The sequence below is a fragment of the Mchenga conophoros genome, linkage group LG5 (assembly GCF_057382185.1).
Source record: "Mchenga conophoros isolate Kocher_MC1m ecotype Shallow Benthic linkage group LG5, M_conophoros_male_GT1.1, whole genome shotgun sequence".
Classification (NCBI taxonomy): Eukaryota; Metazoa; Chordata; class Actinopteri; order Cichliformes; family Cichlidae; genus Mchenga; species Mchenga conophoros.
In genome coordinates, this window is record NC_140530.1 from 20963087 (window position 1) to 20983814 (window position 20728).

A 20728-nucleotide genomic window follows, 5' to 3' on the forward strand; every position below is an offset into this window, starting at 1 on the left:
TATGCTGTTGTTTCCGGTATAATGAGACCAGGTGAACCGCATCGCACCAGGTGTGGTAAATTAGGATTTGAAAGCCACCGCGGATTCATCCAACTTAATGTGTTATCACTGAATCCTGTCACCTCATCCGGTGTCAAAACACCCAAGCAGTGCTTCAAATGCACAGATAGCAAGGCGACATTAAAACAACGCTGCCTTTTTATTTGAATCGTCGTTGTGGCTGAGACTGAAATCTCAGACCTAAATAAATGTCGGATCAATGTTAAATACTGATTAAACTTGACGGTGTGACGACAGTGACGTATGCTTTAATTGGCTGATCGAGATTTTGGGAATAATATTTAAAAATTACGGATTTATGACCAAGAGACAACCTACCCAGGGACTGAAACGCACTTTATCACATACATATCTTTGCTGACTGTATTTGGCACTTTATGCAACCTTTTGCACCTCTTTATGATGATATTTGTAATAGTAAAATAAACTGTTTTAGGTGGTTAAATGTTATGCTCAAAATTAGCTTTTGAGATGTGAATTTAATCATTTTTAGTTTTTGACAGGTTTCTAAAATTTCACGTGCTTTATTCACATTGTGTTTTTGTATTTTCTTTTGTAGTTGGTGCAAATGCATTACACAGAGAATTTTCCTTTAGCTATAAGCAGTTCAAAGCTACAGTCTAGGCTGGATGGAGGCAGGACATCACAGAGGTAGGAGAAAATTCCCCAGACATAATTTCAAGCTAAATAAAATATTCTAAAAAGTATTTAACGTGAGTTAAATGAATAATAAGAAGTTTAATAAGGATAATATATTTCAACATCATTACACAATTTATCCTGGCTGTAGATACAGAAGTACAATACTCTGAAGTATTGAGTATTGTTAGTAATTTGCCTTTTAATATGAGTTGAAATGCCACAAAAGTGATTAAAAAACAATGTCAGAATTCAGTATTGATTAAATGAAATGTTTTTTTTATCTAACTGGATAATTGCATGTTGATGTACATCAGTATGCCAAAATTAAAAGATGCCAGGTTATAACAAAACTCATCATTTATATCTGTAGTCCCAGGCCACGTCACATAAAACATTAAAATGAACAAAGACATAAAGATATACAACAAAAATAAATACATAAATGAGTTCTGGGTGGTCACACACCTGGTTTGCTATCAGCCAGTGTTTGAGATGCTTCCTATTTTTGTTGCTGTTTAGCTTTATTATTGAAGTTCTCCGGTCATGTTGTTAATATTATCTCAATATTATCTGAGGGTGCAAAACTGATTAAGAAACAATATCAATGCTCAATGCAGAATTCATCAAATTTAGACTGATAGCACAATGTTGAACAACTATTGTTTGCTATCTCAGTGTGCACACTTGTGTCTGTGTCAAAAGCAGATGTGTGTCACACATTGTAGACGTGCGAAAATGATCTTTACTTTAGTAATAACCGCCTTAGTGGCTTCTGTGTTCTCATAGATAAAATTACCTCCTAGAGAAAAAGGACAGGAACTAAATTTGTACTCACAACTCATCACTGAAACTTTGTATCTAATTTACATATGAAGCAAAATCAAATTTAGATTGCTCAGTGACTGCAGAGGCAGACTTGTGATGAGTGTAAAAATGTTTGCGTAGGTGAGGATGAGTTCATGCTTGAGTTCAGCCTTGGGTCTTGAAATGCCTACAAACAAAAAATGGCTTTGATATGTTTATATTGAGGACTTCAGAAACTCAGCCGCGGCTCCTCTGAAAACACAATGTAGTGGTGACATGATGGGTTTTCCACTCAGAGTATGTTTTATGAATTTTCCTCTGGGGCCACACAGGACACTAGGACTCTTGTGGTAAGCTTATAATCGGATAACATTAGTATTAAACAGAACTGAGTCCAGCTTATTGATGCAGCCCTTCACAACAGTCCCAATTTCCCATGTGGTCCCTTGGGAAAATGAATTAACCACTCGTGCATTTAATATTAGTTCTTCATCCATTTATTGAATTTGCATGCAGCATGCACCATTACATTATGCGACTTTATTTCTATTTTGTCTATTTCATAGAGAAACAACAGCTCCAGTAACCCTAAAAGATACAATGTAGTGGGCTCCATTTTGCATCTTTTCTCCTCCACCTTCATATGAATATAGTCTCCATGCGTTCAGACATACAGCAAAAGAAACACAAATAACATATCAAGCAGACATTACTTAAAAAAGAGGCTGATGATTTGCAATGAGTCATTGATTGAAATGTCTTAAATGTTGGATATGTAGAGCGCTCTGTTATTGTCTCTGGGTTGCAAGTTGGTAAAAAAAATCATGTCGATCATGGTCTGTAGTCATGATTGTAACATTATTTCAGTATTATCCGAGAGTGCAGATGTAATTAAACTTAGTCTGATAGTGCAATGTTGAACATCGTTTCAACTGTTGTTTAGTGCGCACATTTGTCTGTATCAAAAGCAGATGTATATGATGTGTTGTAGAGGTGTTAAAAATCTCTATTTCAGTAAAAACCATCATAGTGACTTCAGTGTTGTCATAAATACATTTATTTAATAGAGCTAAAGGGCAGGAACTAAATTTGATTTGACCTCTCATCACTGAAACTTTGAATGAATCTATATATGAAGCAAGAAAACATTTAGACTGCTCAGTAAAGAGGCAGAATATCAGGTAACAGGTTTATCAGGTAACAGCAGATACAAAAGCTAAAATGTGCGCTTTACTGTCTTATGAACTAACTTGTGAATACTTCATGTGTTGCAATGCTTTGAAAATAAATGCAAGTGGCGCGGCTGCCCCTCTGTTGGTCTTCCTTGGTCTCTTGTGTTCTGGGAGCCTCTGGATGTCTGGAGCTTTGATCTCCTCCATACCTGCTTCATACCCTGGAGGACAGGGCTGTGGCTCCCCACACTCCCTAGCAGATCGTTACATGGAGAAACCTTTGGAATGCAAGCATGCTGATCCACACAGGTGTGCACACAGGTGTACACACGGGTATTCACAGACGCGGACTACAGCTTTCTTGGCTGCTGCCTCAAAGCACATTGTGCGCTGTCTATCTTGCGTGCTGCACAATATCGTTTATTATTTAGTATCTACTGATATCTACTGCTAGCTAGTTTATTGTGATGGTGCCGTTCTTTTTTTTTATTATGTTGCTCTTTGTTGTTTGCTTTCTCTTCTGTTTTTTTTTCTCCATACAGGTGACCCAGGTGTTTTTTTTTTTTTTCTTTTTTTTCTTCTCTTTCTTCCCCCCCTTCTCATCGTCTCTTCTCCCCTTTGGTCTTCTTTCTCTCCCTCTCTTTCTTTCATTCTTTCTCCCTGTCCTATCCCCCAGTCATGTCTATCCCGTTTGTAGCAACTGAAAATAAAATAAATTCATAATTATAATAAAGGTCAATCAAATGGACCAATATGGCAAGGCCATGATGATCCACTTGGTAAAATAAATCCGCTTGGCATCTTTCTTGGCCTTAAGACAACAATTCTGATGGCTAAAGATCCAAACGGGACACAAAAAAAAGAAAAAAAAAGAAAAAAAAAAAGAAAAAAAAAAGAAAATAAATGCAAGTGATGCATGTGTGCAGATAGTGAGGCCTTTAACCCACACAAATTCAAAGTAAATGATGCTCAAATGTGCTCTTCTCATTAGCTTCTTTTCACCCCTCTGCTGTGGTTCTTTGTTTCTCAGTAAAACACGTACGGGTACTTTCGAAAGCTGCATCGTTGTGGTCTTTGGCTGTTGTTCAGTGCTGTTGCTTCCTGTATTTTTAGTTTGAACAAGTGCTGCAAAATAACAATCAGTCTGTTTAATTTGGCTGTTGCAGTATTCAGCTTCATCATGGCTGGACACCTGCTGTTTGCCATCCTCATGAGTAAGTTAATTCTCTGTAGATTTCACCATAAATGAACTCAGGGTCATCTTTGCAAATTACCTACATTTTTCATGGCTGGTGATTCTATGCAGGTTAGTTTATTGAGAAACTATTGTTCTTGTTGGATTAAATCTGCATTTATACAGACTCTGAGCAAGAACTAACTCAAACTTTAACAGTTTAATTGTTTAAATGTTACATATGTGTTCATATCCAGTTATTAACACATGCATGTATTTCCCTTGTTAGACATGTTATTTCTGACAGTTTCCTCTCATGAGTATCAAGTCCAAGGTCAGTATGCAATTTACAGTTTTAATTTCAAACTGTTCTTTTAGCATCATATGAACTGATACAGTCTGCAAATAACCAAACAAAGTTTTCACACACTGTTTGTTTACAACAAATCTCTCTCATTCAGAGTGTTGCCATAATAACCTTTTAGATATTTGATACATGTATTTCCCTCTAATCTTTCAGCTCTTCTTCCACCAACTCTGACAGTGAGCACATCAGTGATCTCAGAGACTGACTCAGTCACATTACACTGTCAGGCACCAGCATCTGCCTCAGTTCATCACTGTTATTTTTATACTGGGGAGCAACAAAGTAACAAAGGCAACTCGTGTCTACAGACACTGACAGGAACTGAACTGCTGTTTATGTCATATCAGAGATCACCTGCTGAGGTCAAAGTCAGATGCTTTTACACAGTGAAATATGGAGCTGTGAATTCTCCTTCACCGCACAGTGACACATCCTCCATCACCATACAAAGTAAGAGACTCTTCTTCCTGTTATTAGATCATTTATCATACAATTACCTTTAGCAGGAATCTGGTGGACAGTGCTTCATGTTTAGGAGAGTATGTTAAAGTTAATTACAGTTGTTGTCAGTTATTACTTTGCAGGTCTCTGGTTATAAACATCTAGCCTACTACACTGAGCTAAATTTGCAGATACAAAAACCTGATACAGAATCACTGTTTGTATTTCATATAAAAACCTGTTATGATAAAATTATGATGGATTTCAGTTACACTTTTCTGTCTGTTCATATTAACAGACATGACGTGATGGTCCAGCTGATATTTAACCAGTTCAGCATGTGTTTCTCACGCATCATCTGAGAAGGCTGAATGTCAAATTTTACTGATTCGTCAAATACATGTAAAATACATTTCAGCCTCCATGTGGTGTTAAAAGAAATTTCAGGGGATCGAAAAATGTTGTGAATGCTGTTGTTGTCAGTTGTAAAATATGATGACTGAGTGTTATAGTAGGACAGTTGTGATTATCACTGCTGTCCTTGTTTTTGTACTGGTAAAACATGCAGAATATGTGACTGATATCTAACGATACTCCACTGATCTTCATGTAGGTCAGAAACCAAAGATGAGTGTTCAGCATTTTGATGGAGAATATGTTCTCATCACTTGCTCTCTGCCTGGATCTGTGAAAGATGACACAAGATGTAATCTGTACTTTGGAGAAGCAAGTCGTCCAGTCCGAAATCTAGCTGTCTCCAAGGAAAGCAGCAGAAAAACCAAACAGAGGTTCTGCCAGTTTTATGTCGCAGTTCCTGATTTTTTGAGGCATTTACATTATGTTCAACAAAAAGATGCCAGCTGTGATTACACTTTGGAAAATGAACCCAAGTCTTTGTCACCTCGCAGTGATCGATACAGCTTGACACGTAAGTCAGAGAAAAACTGACTTATTTTTATGTGTTATGAGTTTGATTCAGTTTTTTAGTTTTACAAGATGTCTGCTGCAGTGATTCCAAAAATAATAAAAAACGAACAAAAAAACACATTTTTTTTGTTTTTCTTTTCCCTGTAGATATTGTGGGAAAAGAATCACTAGTGACTGTCATGAAATCATCATTTTCCACAACCGCAGGTAATATGTACAATACACATAAATATCAACCCAGATCATCATCACGCGTCACTTCTTTCAACGGTTTTGAACTCTTTGTGTACATTTATGCAGCAGCATCAAGAATCAACACATCCAGTTCTTCTACTTCCACCGTTTCTGTGAACTCACCATCAGGAGCTAAATTACTGATGTGTTTTGTGTGGTATTATTTAACCACAAATTACAAGGGCGACAATTAGTCTGACACCTGCTCTCAAAAGAGTTGAAAATCTAGCATCAGCTGACAGACTGTTACTGTATCAATAAAGCAAAGATACATTGCTGTAAAAGTTTTATGTCTGTTTTATTTCTGTTGGCTCAGACGCACAAGCAGTTGTGTGTACTTGACCAAAAATAAGCTTTAATTCAATTTTCAGGTTAACATGCTTACATACATTATGCTAAAGCTACAATTCTGATGCTTAGCATGAATGATAAAGCTTAGTCTCTCACTATGACTCATGAACACAACAACCGTGTTTATTTGGAGGAAGAGTTTGTCTTCTTGACATTCACAAAGTTTTGCACCATAAATCAAGTGCAAGTGGGCATGATGTGACTTCCAGGAAGAGTTCATAGGTGCATGTCAGAAGCTTGAGAGAGTGATTTCAATTAATTAGTTTTTAAAAATTTATTTTTGAAATGACTCCTTTTGAAGTGATGCATAAAAGCAAAAAATCCTTTTACTGTAGGCATTATGGAAAGAGACTCAACAATGACCGAAGCAAAACCATCATCTACTCTAACCGTGGGTAGGTATTAGATACAATACTTGTAAAATAAATCCAGAACATCATCACACATGATTTTTTTTTTTAAATTATCTTAGACAATTTTTTATGCATTTTGCAGCAGAATTGAGTCCCACCACATCAACTGCTTTCACTTCTACCGCTTCTGTGACTTCACCATCAGGTAACTAAATTACTGATATGTCTCATTAGTTAAACACAAACTATGGCTTATACATTGTATGCAGTTTTTTTCCGTTTTAATGCAAATCTTCTCGCATTAAAGCTAAGTTGTGGAATTTTGGTGCGATATATTATATCGGATACTAAATATGCTGAGTCTGGAAAAAAAGGTCCAATAATCCAAATATTCTGAGTCTGAACCTTGTTTAACAACATTTTTGTTTTGTTGTTTTCTTTACTGTTGTTAAATCTTTATTAGTGATACAGAAAAGAAATGCAGTAGCAAATATATACTTAAAAAATTGTGATATATTTGACATTGCGTTAATTATTTTGTATTTATGTGTTTTAAATTAGTAACTACTACTAATCTAAATCATGCAACTAGTATGGCCTCTGCAACCACAAAAGCTGAGGACATGACATCAGGAGGGAGTAACACAGGTGAGACTGTTATGAGTACATTGAAAATGCAAATCTATGTTGTTGTAAAAGTTTTTGTAATATTTCTGTTTTATTTCAGTAGATCAAACATTTGAAAAACCTGTAAATAAAACAAACACTGATACGTCATAAAACCAACCCTCACAGGAGTAAAATATTTCACATAGTGTATTTTCAAAACTTGATTCTTATATATTCTTATATAGCGGTTTAAGACTCACTCAGAGCTCACAGTGCTAATTAAAACTGCGCATTAAATTCATCACAATTTTTGTCCATACAACTGTCTCCCCTTTGAATTACACAACATCAGCACACATCTATTCTTTAAAATGTCTTTAACATTTTTTTTTGTATTTCTGCAGGAGAATCAAATCCCAGCACAACCAGTACTTCCACTTTTACCACTTCTGGGAACTCACCATCAGGTTACTAAATTACTGATGTTTTATTTGTGGCATTATTTAATCAGAAAGTAACATGTTAATCTAAACCATATATTTAGTGTGAACCTTAGCACAGAGACATAGAACTGTCCAACTTTCGAGTTAAAAATGAGATGTGTTTGTGATCTCAAACAGGAACGTGGACACTGACTGTTGTGTTAGCTGTCGTTGGTTTCGGAGTAACTGTGGGCGTCATTTTACTGGTGCTGATGATTCTTAGAGCTAAAAGAAGAAATGGTGAGATTTATGTCAATTGATATGTGAAAGTATTTGTCAATGTGCCGATGGATATTAATGTTAGAGTATAACATTTACAGTTTTAAATTGATTGCATTAAAACTGGTTACTCTTCTTGCCATCAGTCAGTAATAAATAATTTTTTCATGCAATAATATGTTAAGTAGTGTTAAGGATTTAGGAAATAATTGTACTTTTAGATTTCTTGTATCAGAATCAGAATCAGAAAGACTTTATTTATCCCAAAGGGGCAATTAAGATACAACAGAGCAGCATGACGTTAAAGATAAGGACAGGGCATAAACAGGCAATAAGAGTGAGATAATAAATACACAGAATATACAGTATATACACAGTTTTAAAATTAAAGTGACTGAAAGGTGAATAAATAACTGTAAGTTACTAAAAGTGAATAAAGTGTCGGCAGTATAATAGAGTGTAGAGTAGTTTATGTTTCTGGTGTGGGAAATGTTCTTATTGGCTGGAGTTAAAAAGCAGGGTGGCTTTGGGGACAAAGGTGGCTCTCCTCCTCTCAGTCCTGCAGGAAATGCAGCGGAGGCATTGCCCAGAGGGCAGCCATTGAAATGCGGGGTGAAGAATGTGGGAGGGGTCATTGATGATTTTGGCTGCCTGTCTAAGGGCCTGTTGGCTGAAAACCTGTGCCAGAGTTCTGACAGGCAGGCCAATGATTTTAGAGCACACTGATGCAGTGTGCTGCAGTCTGTTCTTGTTCTGAAGGCTGAGGGAGTGGAACCAGCAGGTGATGAAGAAGGTCATGATGCTCTCTAGGAAGGCATAGTGAAAAGCTATCATGATGGGTGTGCTGACTCCAAAGGAGTTGAGTTTCCTAAGGAGGTGTAGCCGTTGGTGGCACCTCCTGAGAATCTCCTCTGTGTTGGCGGAGAATTTCAGGAGGTTGTCAAAGATGGTTCCCAGGTATTTGTATTCCTCAACTACCTCCACTGGCTTCCCAAGGATGGTGGTGGTGACTGAAGCAACCAGATCCCTCTGCCTACTGGAGAAGGTCACCACCATCTCTTTGGTTTTGCCATGTTCAGTTCAAGTTTGGAGCTGTCACACCACCCTACAAACTCTACTTGTATTGCTTTTATACTTTCAGGAGGTCTCGTTGAATGAAAGTTTGTAGGTTTGTGTATGTTTGTTGAACTATACTATAAATGAGCCACTGACTGTAAAACTGATCTGATGCCACTCAGCCTATACAGCATTCTGACTCTGACTTCTTTATTTCTGTTTTTCTCAGACAGATATTCTCCAAACAGGTAAGAAATCTAGTTTTCAGCAAACTTGAGCTTTCCCTTAATAAATGTTGATCACATCTCCCCATTCATTCCTGGACATTATTTTACAAAATGCAGAAGCAATAACAGAGACAGAGTTAAAGCAATGAAATAAAAGAAAATAGCAAAATACAGAATTATTCCTTCTTTTGAAATTAAAATATAATGAGGGAAACAGTTACTAATTTGCTCCGACTCACATTGAAACCATCTAATTATCATTACTCATGAGTTATACATCTGTCTAATCCCATTTACACAACGCAGCCAGAAACACTGTAGGGTGGACAATGCCATCATAGAAAGTCTTTTCAAAGTAAAAGCCATCATGTGTCTCACATGGGTTCTAACAATTTTTACTGTCCTATAATTTTTAAACTGACCGACCAAACCCACAATAAGCCTGCTTTTTATTTTCATTGTAATTTAATCTAACCTTTGCTTCCCTTTATTTATTTTACTTGTAGGTTTAAAGCCAAAAACACAGGTATTTTATTTATTTAGCTGCCAGTATCCCTGCATTCATACATTGCATGCCTTACATTGCACTGTAACATCCATCAATAATAGAGTAGACAGTATTGCATTTATATGTATTTTTATTCTCTGAGATTTTTTTTATTTACCTCTGCTGCAGATGACTTTGTATGCATGGCAAATATTGACCATGGAGGAATGGTAATGCAAATCCATATTCGCATAACTTTAATATTCAATAATTTAATTACAAATGGTAAAGGTGCATTCATTTGTAATGTGTTATCTATGGATTTTCTCTGTTGGATAAAGTCACCTGTAAATAATGATGGAGCCTACAGTGTGATCACTTCAGTGGCTGGTGTCAGATGTACTACTGGTGAGCAACAGTTTTTTTTCTCAAACTTTAAACCTATCTAAATTAGTACAATATAGAGAAAAAAAAATCATGGTGTAATCATAGCCTAGCTGTGTGAACGTGTACCAGTGGTGATAAAATAGAATAGAATAGAATAGAACAGCCTTTATTGTCATTGTACAGAGTACAACGAAATTGGAGTGCCGCTCCCTTGGTGCAAGATTCAATAATAAATATAAATGTAAAATAAAAAAAAGTATAAAAAGTACAATAAAACAATCGTAAGTACTCAAACAATAGTAAGTACGATATATACAGGATAGCAGCATTAATATAATGACAGTATGATAGTTTAGCAGGGGGTAGAAACCTCAACACCTATCTGTAGGGGGCTTTATATAAAGGCTGTAAATTACATTGGTTATGTATAGTTAATGAAATATGTGTTTTAAAATTAAGTGAAAAACTTTATATTAAGTTTTTCACTTAAAAGTTTAGGTTTATAAACTTAAATTTAATATTTATCTATGAAGAACAATCATGCAAGAATATGTATACACAATCTGGATTACATACACAAAAACACCAATATATGACTCATAGAACAGCCAGATATAAGGAATGAATGTTACAGATAAAACAGTGACCCTCTATATTTTTGATGATTCACTGTCAAAGTGACAGAGACAACACGTTGCCTGCAAATGTTCACCCTTTAGCATAACACCAACACAGGTCGTTTCCTTTTTGTAATCATATGAAAAAAGCCCAACAACAGTAAAAATCATAAAATAAACCTTTTCCATATTATTCATTTAATTTGAACGTATCTGAGCGCTGAAGACTCTTAGATGTACACATTTCTAAGAATAAAATGACAAATTCATGATATAAAGCTACAAGACAATGTTTTTAAGTTTTTGTTTTTTCCCAAGATTTACTTTTGACTTTAGTGAGAGGGGAATCACATGCAGTGAATGCATCTGTATCTGCCTGACTGAAAGTAATTTTAGGATGTGATTCTCTTACTTGCAGGTGCAGAGAAATTGAACAGAGAAGAGTTTAAACACGATGAGGTAAGTGACACCTGAGGTGCAGAATATCTTTTCTGAGCTTAACAGATGCTGCAGACTTAAAGGACTGTCTGTTTTCTCCAGTCTGATGTTTATCATGCATACGCCACCATCTCTGAGGAACGAGCTACACCAGTCCCACACGATATGACGTACAGCATGCTGCAGGCACACTGAAACATTTAAACCTGAGATGCTGTTGCCTTCCTGTAAACTTGAAGCAGTCTGGCCATTCTCCTCTGACCTCTGGCATCAACAAGGCATTTTACCAAAGAAAGCTGAAGCCTATTAGATATTTTCTCTTCTGTGGAGAGTACAGATCAACAGTTTGAGCACTACTCAGAAAGGCATGTCTGCCAACAACAACCATGCCATCCTGTTTGAAGTCACTCAAATCCCCTTTCTTCTCCATTCTGATTCCCATTTTGAACTTTAGTGGGTCATGTTGATTATATAAAAAAGCCTAAATGCACTAAGTTTCTGCAATTTGATTAGTTGATTAGGTGTTTGCTTGAAAAATCAGTTAAACAGCAGTAATAGTACCTAATAGCTGCACCTAATAAAGTGTCTTTAACTGTATACAGAAATACACTGAAAAACAAAAAAGCCAGAATTAATAAACTTTAATATGATGAAAAGTGTAAACAAGAACAGAGACTATGAACATTTAACAGAATCATGTGGAGATATAATGTTTGGCTGACATACAATCAGGGTATTGTGGAAATGAATGCCGAATTAAAGAAAAATATAATTTTACAAAGTTGTGTGTGTGTGTGTGTGTGTGTGTTTGCAGATAGTGAGGCCTTTTACCCAGACAAAGTCAAAGTAATGTACAAACATGCTCATTTTATCTTTATTTCATCCTCCCTGTGGTTCTTTTATCTCAGTCCAACATGTATAGATATTTATGCAAAGCTGTTCTTTGTGCATCTTTGTGGCCTTAATGTGTCAGTGCTGTTGTTTCCCGTGGTTTTTAGTGTGAATGGGTTTTGAAAAGTGTATGCAGTACTGAATACTACTGTTATAGTATTCAGTACTGCATATTCATCATGTACAGCTACTGTTGTCATCTTCATGTGGCAGCCAAACCTCCTGAAGAAATTTTTATCACTGTCTATGTTGTTGCTCTATTTTGTTTATTAATTTACTAAAAAAATTGTCCAAAACTTATTTCCTCGGTGTGACAAATGCAATGCACCTTCATCTGGACTTTCACTTGTAATCGACAATATAATAAATTTAATAGTTTTAATGTGTCTGCATTTGGTCAGTTATTGAATTTATTAAATATCATTTTGGATTTTACTCTTTCTGGGCATTACAGTTTCAACTCCAGAGTGTTTTAGAGTTTTCACTCTCTGGGGAGCATTTACGTTCAAGCATATAGTGTTGTTCATTTTGTTTTCTTTTTTTTTTTAAATGTTGCAGTTTGTGGTGCAGTAAAAATCAGATAGGGGGTCACGTGATGTGTTTATTTTGATTATGCAAACAATGTGTTTTGATTACAAATTGCAGAAATCAATTTCCTTTCTCTCTACATATAGTAAAAGAGACACAGTTATGTCCTAAGTCATTGCATCCTGAACTGTGCATTTTTTATGTTGTTTTTCTGGAATTTAAAAAAACAACAAAAAAACAACTTTTTTTGGTGGTAGAAAAAATAAAATAAAGGAAAAGTGTTTCTTTTTAGAAATCAGTGAGATTAGCCAAATTATTATAGATATTCAATTTTTTTTAAAATTTTAAACAATTTTTACTGTTTATCTCAAACCTACAGTTCAGAATCACGAGAAAGGATCACAGGTATGCAAACATGCAGTGCTGTGAAAGTCAGACACTGGACTGTTTAAACTTTCTGCAAAAAGGTCCAACCTGCAATCTTGTGTAACACCACTTTGAGCCATGAGATGGAGTAGTTAGTGGGTGGAGTCTTTCATGCGCAAACAGGAGAAGAAGATGAAATGCTGATGAAACCCAGATGTAACAGAATGACACATAAATCTTATGAATCTAATGGTGGAAATGATCATAACCAGCACCAACTCTTAGGTAGAAAACATGGTTGGAAACAATAAAAACTGGAAACTACCAGTAAACTCCAGTACTGGAGACATTGCTTTTAAAGATGGCGATGATGAAAATGGTAAAATCTCGTCTAGACTCCAAAAATCTAAGCTAACATTAATTATTAATGCAAATGTTTGACAACATTTTCTATCAGACAAACGGGGCAGTCACAGGAAGTTTTTTTCTTAATACATCAAAGTTGCTCCATCCACTCCTTATGACGCTAACCTCAACTGCTCTCCAAAAACAATGCAAAAACAATGAGAGAGAAAGAGAATAGAGTTTATTTCCACTCATGTTCACACCTGTGGCTTATGTGTTTGAACAAACAAATTCTTCAGAAAGGCTCCAACTGTGGTTTGAACCTTCTTACAAAATAGATCTAACCACTACAACACTATGATCTCATTCTAAATGCTTTCTGCAGGCGTAGCTACAATTACACATTTTTGCTAAACACCGCCATCTAGTGATGAAAATTTATTAAAACAAACAATGTAGATGATTTGAAGTCTACACGCCTGGCCTTATGTCATTAGAGTATGCAGGCATTTCTTGGAGTATGAAAGATTTGATACGACTGACTGGCACCCACACTCCCCTCAGCTAAATCCAACAGAACACCTCTGGGACATTATGTTTCAGCCCATCGATGTTTCAGTCCACCATCAGACGGTCCAACAGTGCCCTGTCGAGATCTTGAAGATTCAACCGGACACTATCCATCTTCTCATTCGCAGTATGCCCTGATGTTGTCAGGCATGCATACAAGCAACTGGAGGCCATACAAAGTACCGACTATCAATTTTAGTTGTTTTAGTTTTAAATTTATATTCAAAATTAAAATGAAATGAGTGTTTTGAGTAGTCCCTCAAATCACCTTTCTTCCCCATTATAGAATAGAATAAAATAGAATAGCCCTTTATTGTCATTGTACATGTAAAACGAAACAGTAGGTGCTCCACACCAACTGTGTCGGAATAAATTGTAAATAGTAGACAGTAGGGATGAATAGCAAACAGGAGAAATATATAAAATCAAGAGGAATGTATACAAAAATAAGACAAAGGCACATATTGGAGAACAAAATAGTTGCAAAGTGCTTGGAGATGGTGCAAAGAAAAGACTTGGTCTGTGTAAGGTCCATGTGTAAGTGGCCTGAGTGATGAAGGTTACTCAGACCAAATTGGCTCAAATTGGCGAGGTAAGGTGAGCAGGGTGGGGTGTGGGGGGATATGGTTGTTGACAGACAGTTTAAGAAGCTATTTGTGAGTCTGGAGGTGTGGGACCTGATAGACCCGAGGCGCTGACCAGAGGGCAGCGGGTCAAACATGTGCTGGGTGGGGTGCAAAGTGTCACCTGTGAAGGGCCTGGTTTACCAGAGACAGGAGGATCTGTTGATGGCCTCCAGGGGTGGCCATCACCAGATCCTCCTGGGGTGGTTCTCTTTGCCTCCCTGGTCAGTCATGTCTCTCAGTCTCAGTGTCAAGTCCACGTCTCTGTGTTATAGTTCCTGTTTAACATAGAAAGTCTGTGTCTCATGTTAGTGTATTCTGTTTTGCTTACCTTGTCTCGTCAGCTCTGATTTCTCCCAGCTGTGTTTCCCTCCTGCCTCCTGCCGCAGCCGTGACACAGGCAGTAGAGTACACTGTACGCTGAGGAGCGGTAGGCCAGCAGTTTCTGGTCCTGGCCTTTTCCAGGAGTTGAACTTCTACAAATTGTCTTGATTATTGAGTAACTAAGTTTGATTGGCAGATATTTGCATTTGCAAGTGGTTTAACAGTGTAACGTCTATTCAGCGCAACAAACAAAAAATCCAAAAGAACAAAAAACTATCTACTACTGTGGACTACTGCTATTGTGGAAATGAATGACGAAATGCACCTAGAACATAATTATACAAACTTTTTATGTGTGTGTGTGTGCGTGTGTGTAAGTATTCGAGCACTTCTTCACTGATAGATGCTGGCAATGTTAGCTCTTACAACCAGAGCAAAAATGTTTTACTGACTTACTGCTAATAACTAACTAAGGAATTTAAAAAGAAATTTAAAAATAAAAATTGGTAGAATAATTTGTGATAAAAGGACAAAATACCCTGCAAAGTTGAGGGACACAACTGATGATGTGTCCCACTGATAAAGCTTCTGGGCTGCCTTTCCTCATAGTAGCCATCCCTTGAGACTTTCTCCGTTAGAAGCAATGCAATATCAGGAATTGTAACATCTAGTTCTATGATTGAATTTCAGAAAACTTGAGTTTGGGTTAACAATTTAAAGCTGTTCTGTAGCAATGGAGGTTGATTAATCCTTGAAAGCTGTGTCTTTCACCATCGAAGGGCACTCAGAAAATGGGGCAAACTCTGATTGGAAGAGGTCTGGAAGACCCAAAAGGCACAACTGAATCAAGTTTCTGAGAGTTAACAGCTTACGTGATACGGGGCTCACAGGAAAACAGCTTTAAGCACAGCTTAATAGTGATCGTAGTAAGAAGATCTCACTTTCAACTCTGAAGAGAAGGATTAGAGTTGCAGCAAGAAAGCCATTGCTCAGATGTGAGAATAAGACAAAAAGGCTTGCCTGGGCATGAAACACTGGCATTGGATACTGAAGACTGGAAGAAGGTATTTTGGACTGATGAAATATGAAATCTTGGGTTTATCACGCAGGATCTTTGTGCGCCTTTGAAAAGGCGAAAGGGTGGTTCCAGTGTGTGACATCAACTATCAAACATGGAGGAGGAAGTGTGATAATCTGGGGCTGTGTTGCTGGATCCAGGGTCAGTGACTTGTACAGAGTGAGAGGCACCCTGAACTAAAATAGCTACCCCAGCATTCTGCAATACCCTCTGGTATGCATCTAGTTGGTCGGGGGTTCAAACTACAGCAAGATAATGGCCCAATACACAAATCCAAGCTATGCCAGAACCACCTCAGGAAAAAAGAACAAGATGGTGAGCTTGAAAACATGGAGGGGCCAGCACAGTCTCCAGACTTAAACCCCATTGAGCTGGTTTCAGTTGAACCAGACAGAAGAGTGAAAGCAAAGCAACCTACAACCTGTTATCAAGCTGGAGGGTAACAGCTGTCTCTGAAAACGAGCACTTTTGCAAATATGTGATGTCTTGATAAATCAAGCAAATATCTGAAGTCTACACAGCTGCATTCTCGCTGAAAATAACTTAAAACTTTATTTTGTGACCCAGAAAGAGTAATATTTAAAAGTTTTTAGCATTGCCGCGCTTGAGTTTTGGACGAAATGCATTCTGGGATATATGGCTGTCCCAAATACACACAAGTCACCAATGATGCATGCTTGATAAAAGTGGAAGAGTGAGACCACATCTGGGAATTTTTCACGTTCTCAGTTTGATGCGTACTTGAATTGGCACAGTATCAGATTCTACAAGAATCTATACTAGATTCTTTTTTGGCTTTTTGCCACAATTAGATAGTAACAATGAAATGACAGAAATTTTGGGAGAGTGAGGGGAGACATGCGATAATTGGCCTACAGTAGATGAGGAAGTACATCATGTCATATTTATACAAGAACAGAATAAAATTTAGATTGGTTTAATTCATATTGCACCAAATCATAATTTTAAGCTGTGGCTCTCTTACTTGCAGGCGCTCAAAAATAAAGCAGGGAGGAGATTGAACATGAAGACATAAGTGTGGCACGATATAAATAAAATTCAGCTGAATTATTTTCAGTCACTCAAATCACCTTTCTTCATCATTGTGATGCTCAAGCTGAACTTATGCAGGTCGTCTTGATCACGTCTACATGCCTAAATGAACTGAGTTGCTTCATTTGATTAGTTAATTAGATATTTGCATTAACAAGCGGTTGAATAGTTGTACCTAATGTAATGGCTATTTAGTGCATAAAAACAAACAAAGAAAAAATCCAAAAGACAAAAAAGTAGCAGCACAGAGACTATGAACCTTGAAAGCTGTTGTGGAAATGAATGCAGAATTAAAAAACAACATAATTATACTAAGCTTGTGTTTGTGCATGTTTTCACCCACAGACAGCCACAGCAACAGAAATGGTGTAAAACATGCTCTCCTTTTCTTTATTTCCTGTGGTTTTAGCTCAGGCTAACATATTGGCACTTTCAAAAGCCTGTTCACTGTGTAGCTTGTGGTCTTTATGTGGGAGTTTCAGCACTGTTACTTCCTGTGGTTTTACTCTGTTTAAGTTCTGCAAAATGATTGATCGAGTGTATCAGTCAGACTTCTGGACAGTTGTAGTTTTCAGCTTCATCATGTCTGGACTCCTGTTATTTGTCATCTTCGTGTGTAAGTTAAACATCCTGAAAGTTTTTGCATTTTATGTAGCAATAATTTTTGATGGCTGGTTTTGTGTTGAGTGTTTGTGCAGTGTGTGTTTGTTTTGTTTATTTGTATTTTATTTGTATTGAGAAAATTCAGTATGGAGTCCAAAACAAATTTCCTTGTGCTAAATTAAATTGAGCTTGACTTCTATCTGGACTCTGATAAAATAAGAAATGTGTCTACATTTTACTGATATTTTTTTTTACTTATTAATATATATACACTCAACAAAAATATAAACGCAACACCTTTGTTACTGCTCCCATTCCCCATGGGATGGACGTAGAGACCTAAAATTCATTCCAGATACACAATATAACCATCCCTCCCAAACAGTGGTCACAAATCAGTCCAAATGTGTGGTAGTGGGCACATCTGCCATATTGAGATAATCCATCCCACCTCACAGGTGTGCCACATCAGGATGCTGATCTGACATCATGAGTAGTGCACAGGTGTACCTCAGACTGCCCACAACAAAAGGCCACCCTGGAATGTGCAGTTTTTTGCGCTATTGGGGGTCTGGGGACCCAGAACCGGTCAGTATCTGGTGTGACCACCATTTGCCTCATGCAGTGCAACACATCGTCGCATGGAGTCTATCAGATTGTCAATTGTGGCCTGTGGAATGTTGGTCCACTCCACTTCAATGGCTGTGCGAGGTTGTTGGATATTCGTGGGAACTGGTACACGCTGTCGTATACGCCGGTCAAGCACATCCCGAACATGCTCAATGGGTGACATGTCCGGTGAGTATGCTGGCCATGCAAGAACTGGGACATTCTCAGCTGCCATCTGTGAACCATGATTCATCCGTGAAGCGCACACCTCTCCAACGTGCCAGACGCCATCGGATGTGAGCATTTGCCCACACAAGTCTGTTACGGCGACGAGCTGGAGTCAGGTCAAGACCCCGATGAGGACGACGGGCGTCCCTGAGACGGTTTCTGACAGTTTGTGCAGAAATTGTTTGGTTGTGCAAACCAATTGTTCCAGCAGCTGTCTGGGTGGCTGGTCTCAGACGATCTTGGAGGTGAACCTGCTGGATGTGGAGGTCCTGGGCTGGTGTGGTTACACGAGGTCTGCGGTTGTGAGGCCGGTTGGATGTGCTGCCATATTCTCTGAAACGCCTGTGGAGACGGCTTATGGTTGAGAAATGAACATTCAATGCACGGGCGACAGATCTGGTTGACATTCCTGCTGTCAGCATGCCAATTGCACGCTCCCTCATTGCTTGTGGCATCTGTGGCATTTTGCTGTGAGACAAAACTGCACATTCCAGGGTGGCCTTTTGTTGTGGGCAGTCTGAGGTACACCTGTGCACTACTCATGATGTCAGATCAGCATCCTGATGTGGCACACCTGTGAGGTGGGATGGATTATCTCAATATGGCAGATGTGCCCACTACCACACATTTGGACTGATTTGTGACCACTGTTTGGGAGGGATGGTTATATTGTGTATCTGGAATGAATTTTAGGTCTCTACGTCCATCCCATGGGGAATGGGAGCAGTAACAAAGGTGTTGCGTTTATATTTTTGTTGAGTGTATTTACCTTGTCATTTTTTTTCTGACAGTTTCCTCACCTGAGATTCAAGGACAAGGTCAGTCCACAATTTACAATTTTAATTTCAAGCTGTTCTTTTAGCATTTAACATGTTTTTCTTCTAATGAGTTGCTCCTTACTGAAATCATAATTTCTCACTGTCATATTTAACAATTATATTTTTGATAAAACGCCTCTTTACCTCTTGTTGTTTAGCGTGTCTTGGACCAATGCAAGTGTGTGTATTTGGGACAGCCATATATCCCAGAATGCATTTCGTCCAAAACTCAAGCGCGGCAATAGTGATGAAGCACAGCTAAAAACTTTTAAATATTACTCTTTCTGGGTCACAAAATAAAGTTTTAAGTTATTTTCAGCGAGAATGCAGCTGTGTAGACTTCAGATATTTGCTTGATTTATCAAGACATCACATATCAAGTCAAGTCAAGTCAAGTCAACTTTATTTGTCAATTCTGCCACATGTACAGGACATACACAGAATAGAAATTGCGTTACTCTCAAACCCTAGTGATTAGAAAAATGCAAATAAAATAATTAAAAAGTAAAAATTTAAATAAATTTAAATAAATACAATACAATTTTACGTATAACAAAAAAAAGCTATGCAATATACAATATACAATATTCAAGTAAGAAGGCATAGTGGTGCAAAATAGGCAAATAGTGCAAATGGGGATTTAGTAGTGTACGGTAAGAGATAGTGTAACAACAAAGGCTTATGAGGTCCAATGCTTAAGCAGTCCAATGCTCCACAAAGTGACTGGAGCAGGCCAGTGAGTGCGTCAGAGAGTGAGTGTGTGTGTGTGTGTGACAGAGTTCAGTGAGACCGTGGTGGAGAAGAGGGGAGAGGGGGGCAGAATCGGGAGGGAGTTTAGCTTCCTGACAGCCTGATGGATGAAGCTGTCCTTCAGTCTGCTGGTCCTGGCCTGGAGACTCCGCAGTCTCCTCCCTGACGGCAGCAGCTTGAAGAAGCTTTGCATTGGGTGCGTGGGATCAGCCGCTATGCAAAGGGCTTTTTTAGTGAGACGGGTGCTGTAAATGTCCTGGAGGGAGGGGAGAGAGACACCAATGATCCTCTCTGCAGCTCTCACTATGCGTTGGAGGGTTCTATGGCAGGACGCATTGCAGGCTCCAAACCACACAGTGATGCAGCTCGACAGGATGCTCTCGATGGTGCCTCTGTAGAAAGTGTGCATGATGGGGGCTGGAGCTCCTGCTCTTCTTAGTTTGCGGAGAAAGAAGAGACGCTGCTGTGATTTCTTGGCCAGTGCTGTGGTGTTGTACGTCCAGGAGAGATCCTCTGTGATGTGCACACCCAAGAACTTGGTGCTGCTCACTCTCTCCACAGACGCTCCGTCAATGGTCAGAGGAGCATGTTGGGTGTGCATTCTCCTGAAGTCCACAACAATCTCCTTCGTCTTCTCCACATTCAGAGAGAGATTGTTGTCAGCACACCACGTGGCCAGGCGTCTCACCTCACTTCTGTAGTCGGTCTCATCCCTGTTGCTAATGAGACCCACCACCGTTGTGTCGTCCGCAAACTTGATGAAGAGGTTGGAGCTGTGTGATGGAGTGCAGTCATGGGTCAGCAGAGTGAAGAGGAGGGGGCTCAGCACACATCCCTGCGGGGCCCCCGTGTTTAAAATGATGGTGCTGGATGTATTACTGCCGACCCGTACTGC

General features: G+C 38.3%; 1 protein-coding gene across 4 annotated transcripts; it reads left to right on the forward strand.

The window, feature by feature from the left end:
- The first annotated feature begins 3557 nt into the window (after positions 1-3557).
- On the forward strand, positions 3558-12626 carry LOC146574458 (uncharacterized). 4 transcript variants are annotated; one of them, XR_014892466.1, is made up of 16 exons: positions 3558-3892; positions 4142-4186; positions 4373-4669; positions 5274-5588; positions 5735-5794; positions 6508-6567; positions 6668-6730; positions 7087-7173; positions 7539-7601; positions 7755-7856; positions 9125-9139; positions 9625-9644; positions 9795-9835; positions 9947-10013; positions 11028-11068; positions 11150-11173. XR_014892466.1 is itself a non-coding variant. In XM_085274116.1 (16 exons), exons 1-16 carry the CDS (start codon positions 3859-3861, stop codon positions 11240-11242), a joined length of 1407 nt encoding a protein of 468 aa, XP_085130242.1. In that variant the 5' UTR covers positions 3558-3858; the 3' UTR covers positions 11243-12626. The 4 variants fall into 4 exon arrangements, 3 of the variants coding, with proteins under 3 accessions (XP_085130242.1, XP_085130240.1, XP_085130241.1); XM_085274116.1 differs by having other exon boundaries at positions 9121-9139; positions 11150-12626; XM_085274114.1 differs by having other exon boundaries at positions 9121-9139; positions 9795-10013; positions 11150-12626.
- The last annotated feature ends 8102 nt before the right edge of the window (positions 12627-20728 follow it).

Excerpts from the sequence above, each read along its gene's own strand:
- LOC146574458 (XM_085274114.1), top strand. The coding sequence starts at position 3,859 with ATGGCTGGACACCTGCTGTTTGCCATCCTCATGA. Across the intron at positions 5,795-6,507 it reads ATCATTTTCCACAACCGCAG|GCATTATGGAAAGAGACTCA; the intron begins GTAATATGTACA and ends CTTTTACTGTAG. Across the intron at positions 7,174-7,538 it reads ATCAGGAGGGAGTAACACAG|GAGAATCAAATCCCAGCACA; the intron begins GTGAGACTGTTA and ends GTATTTCTGCAG.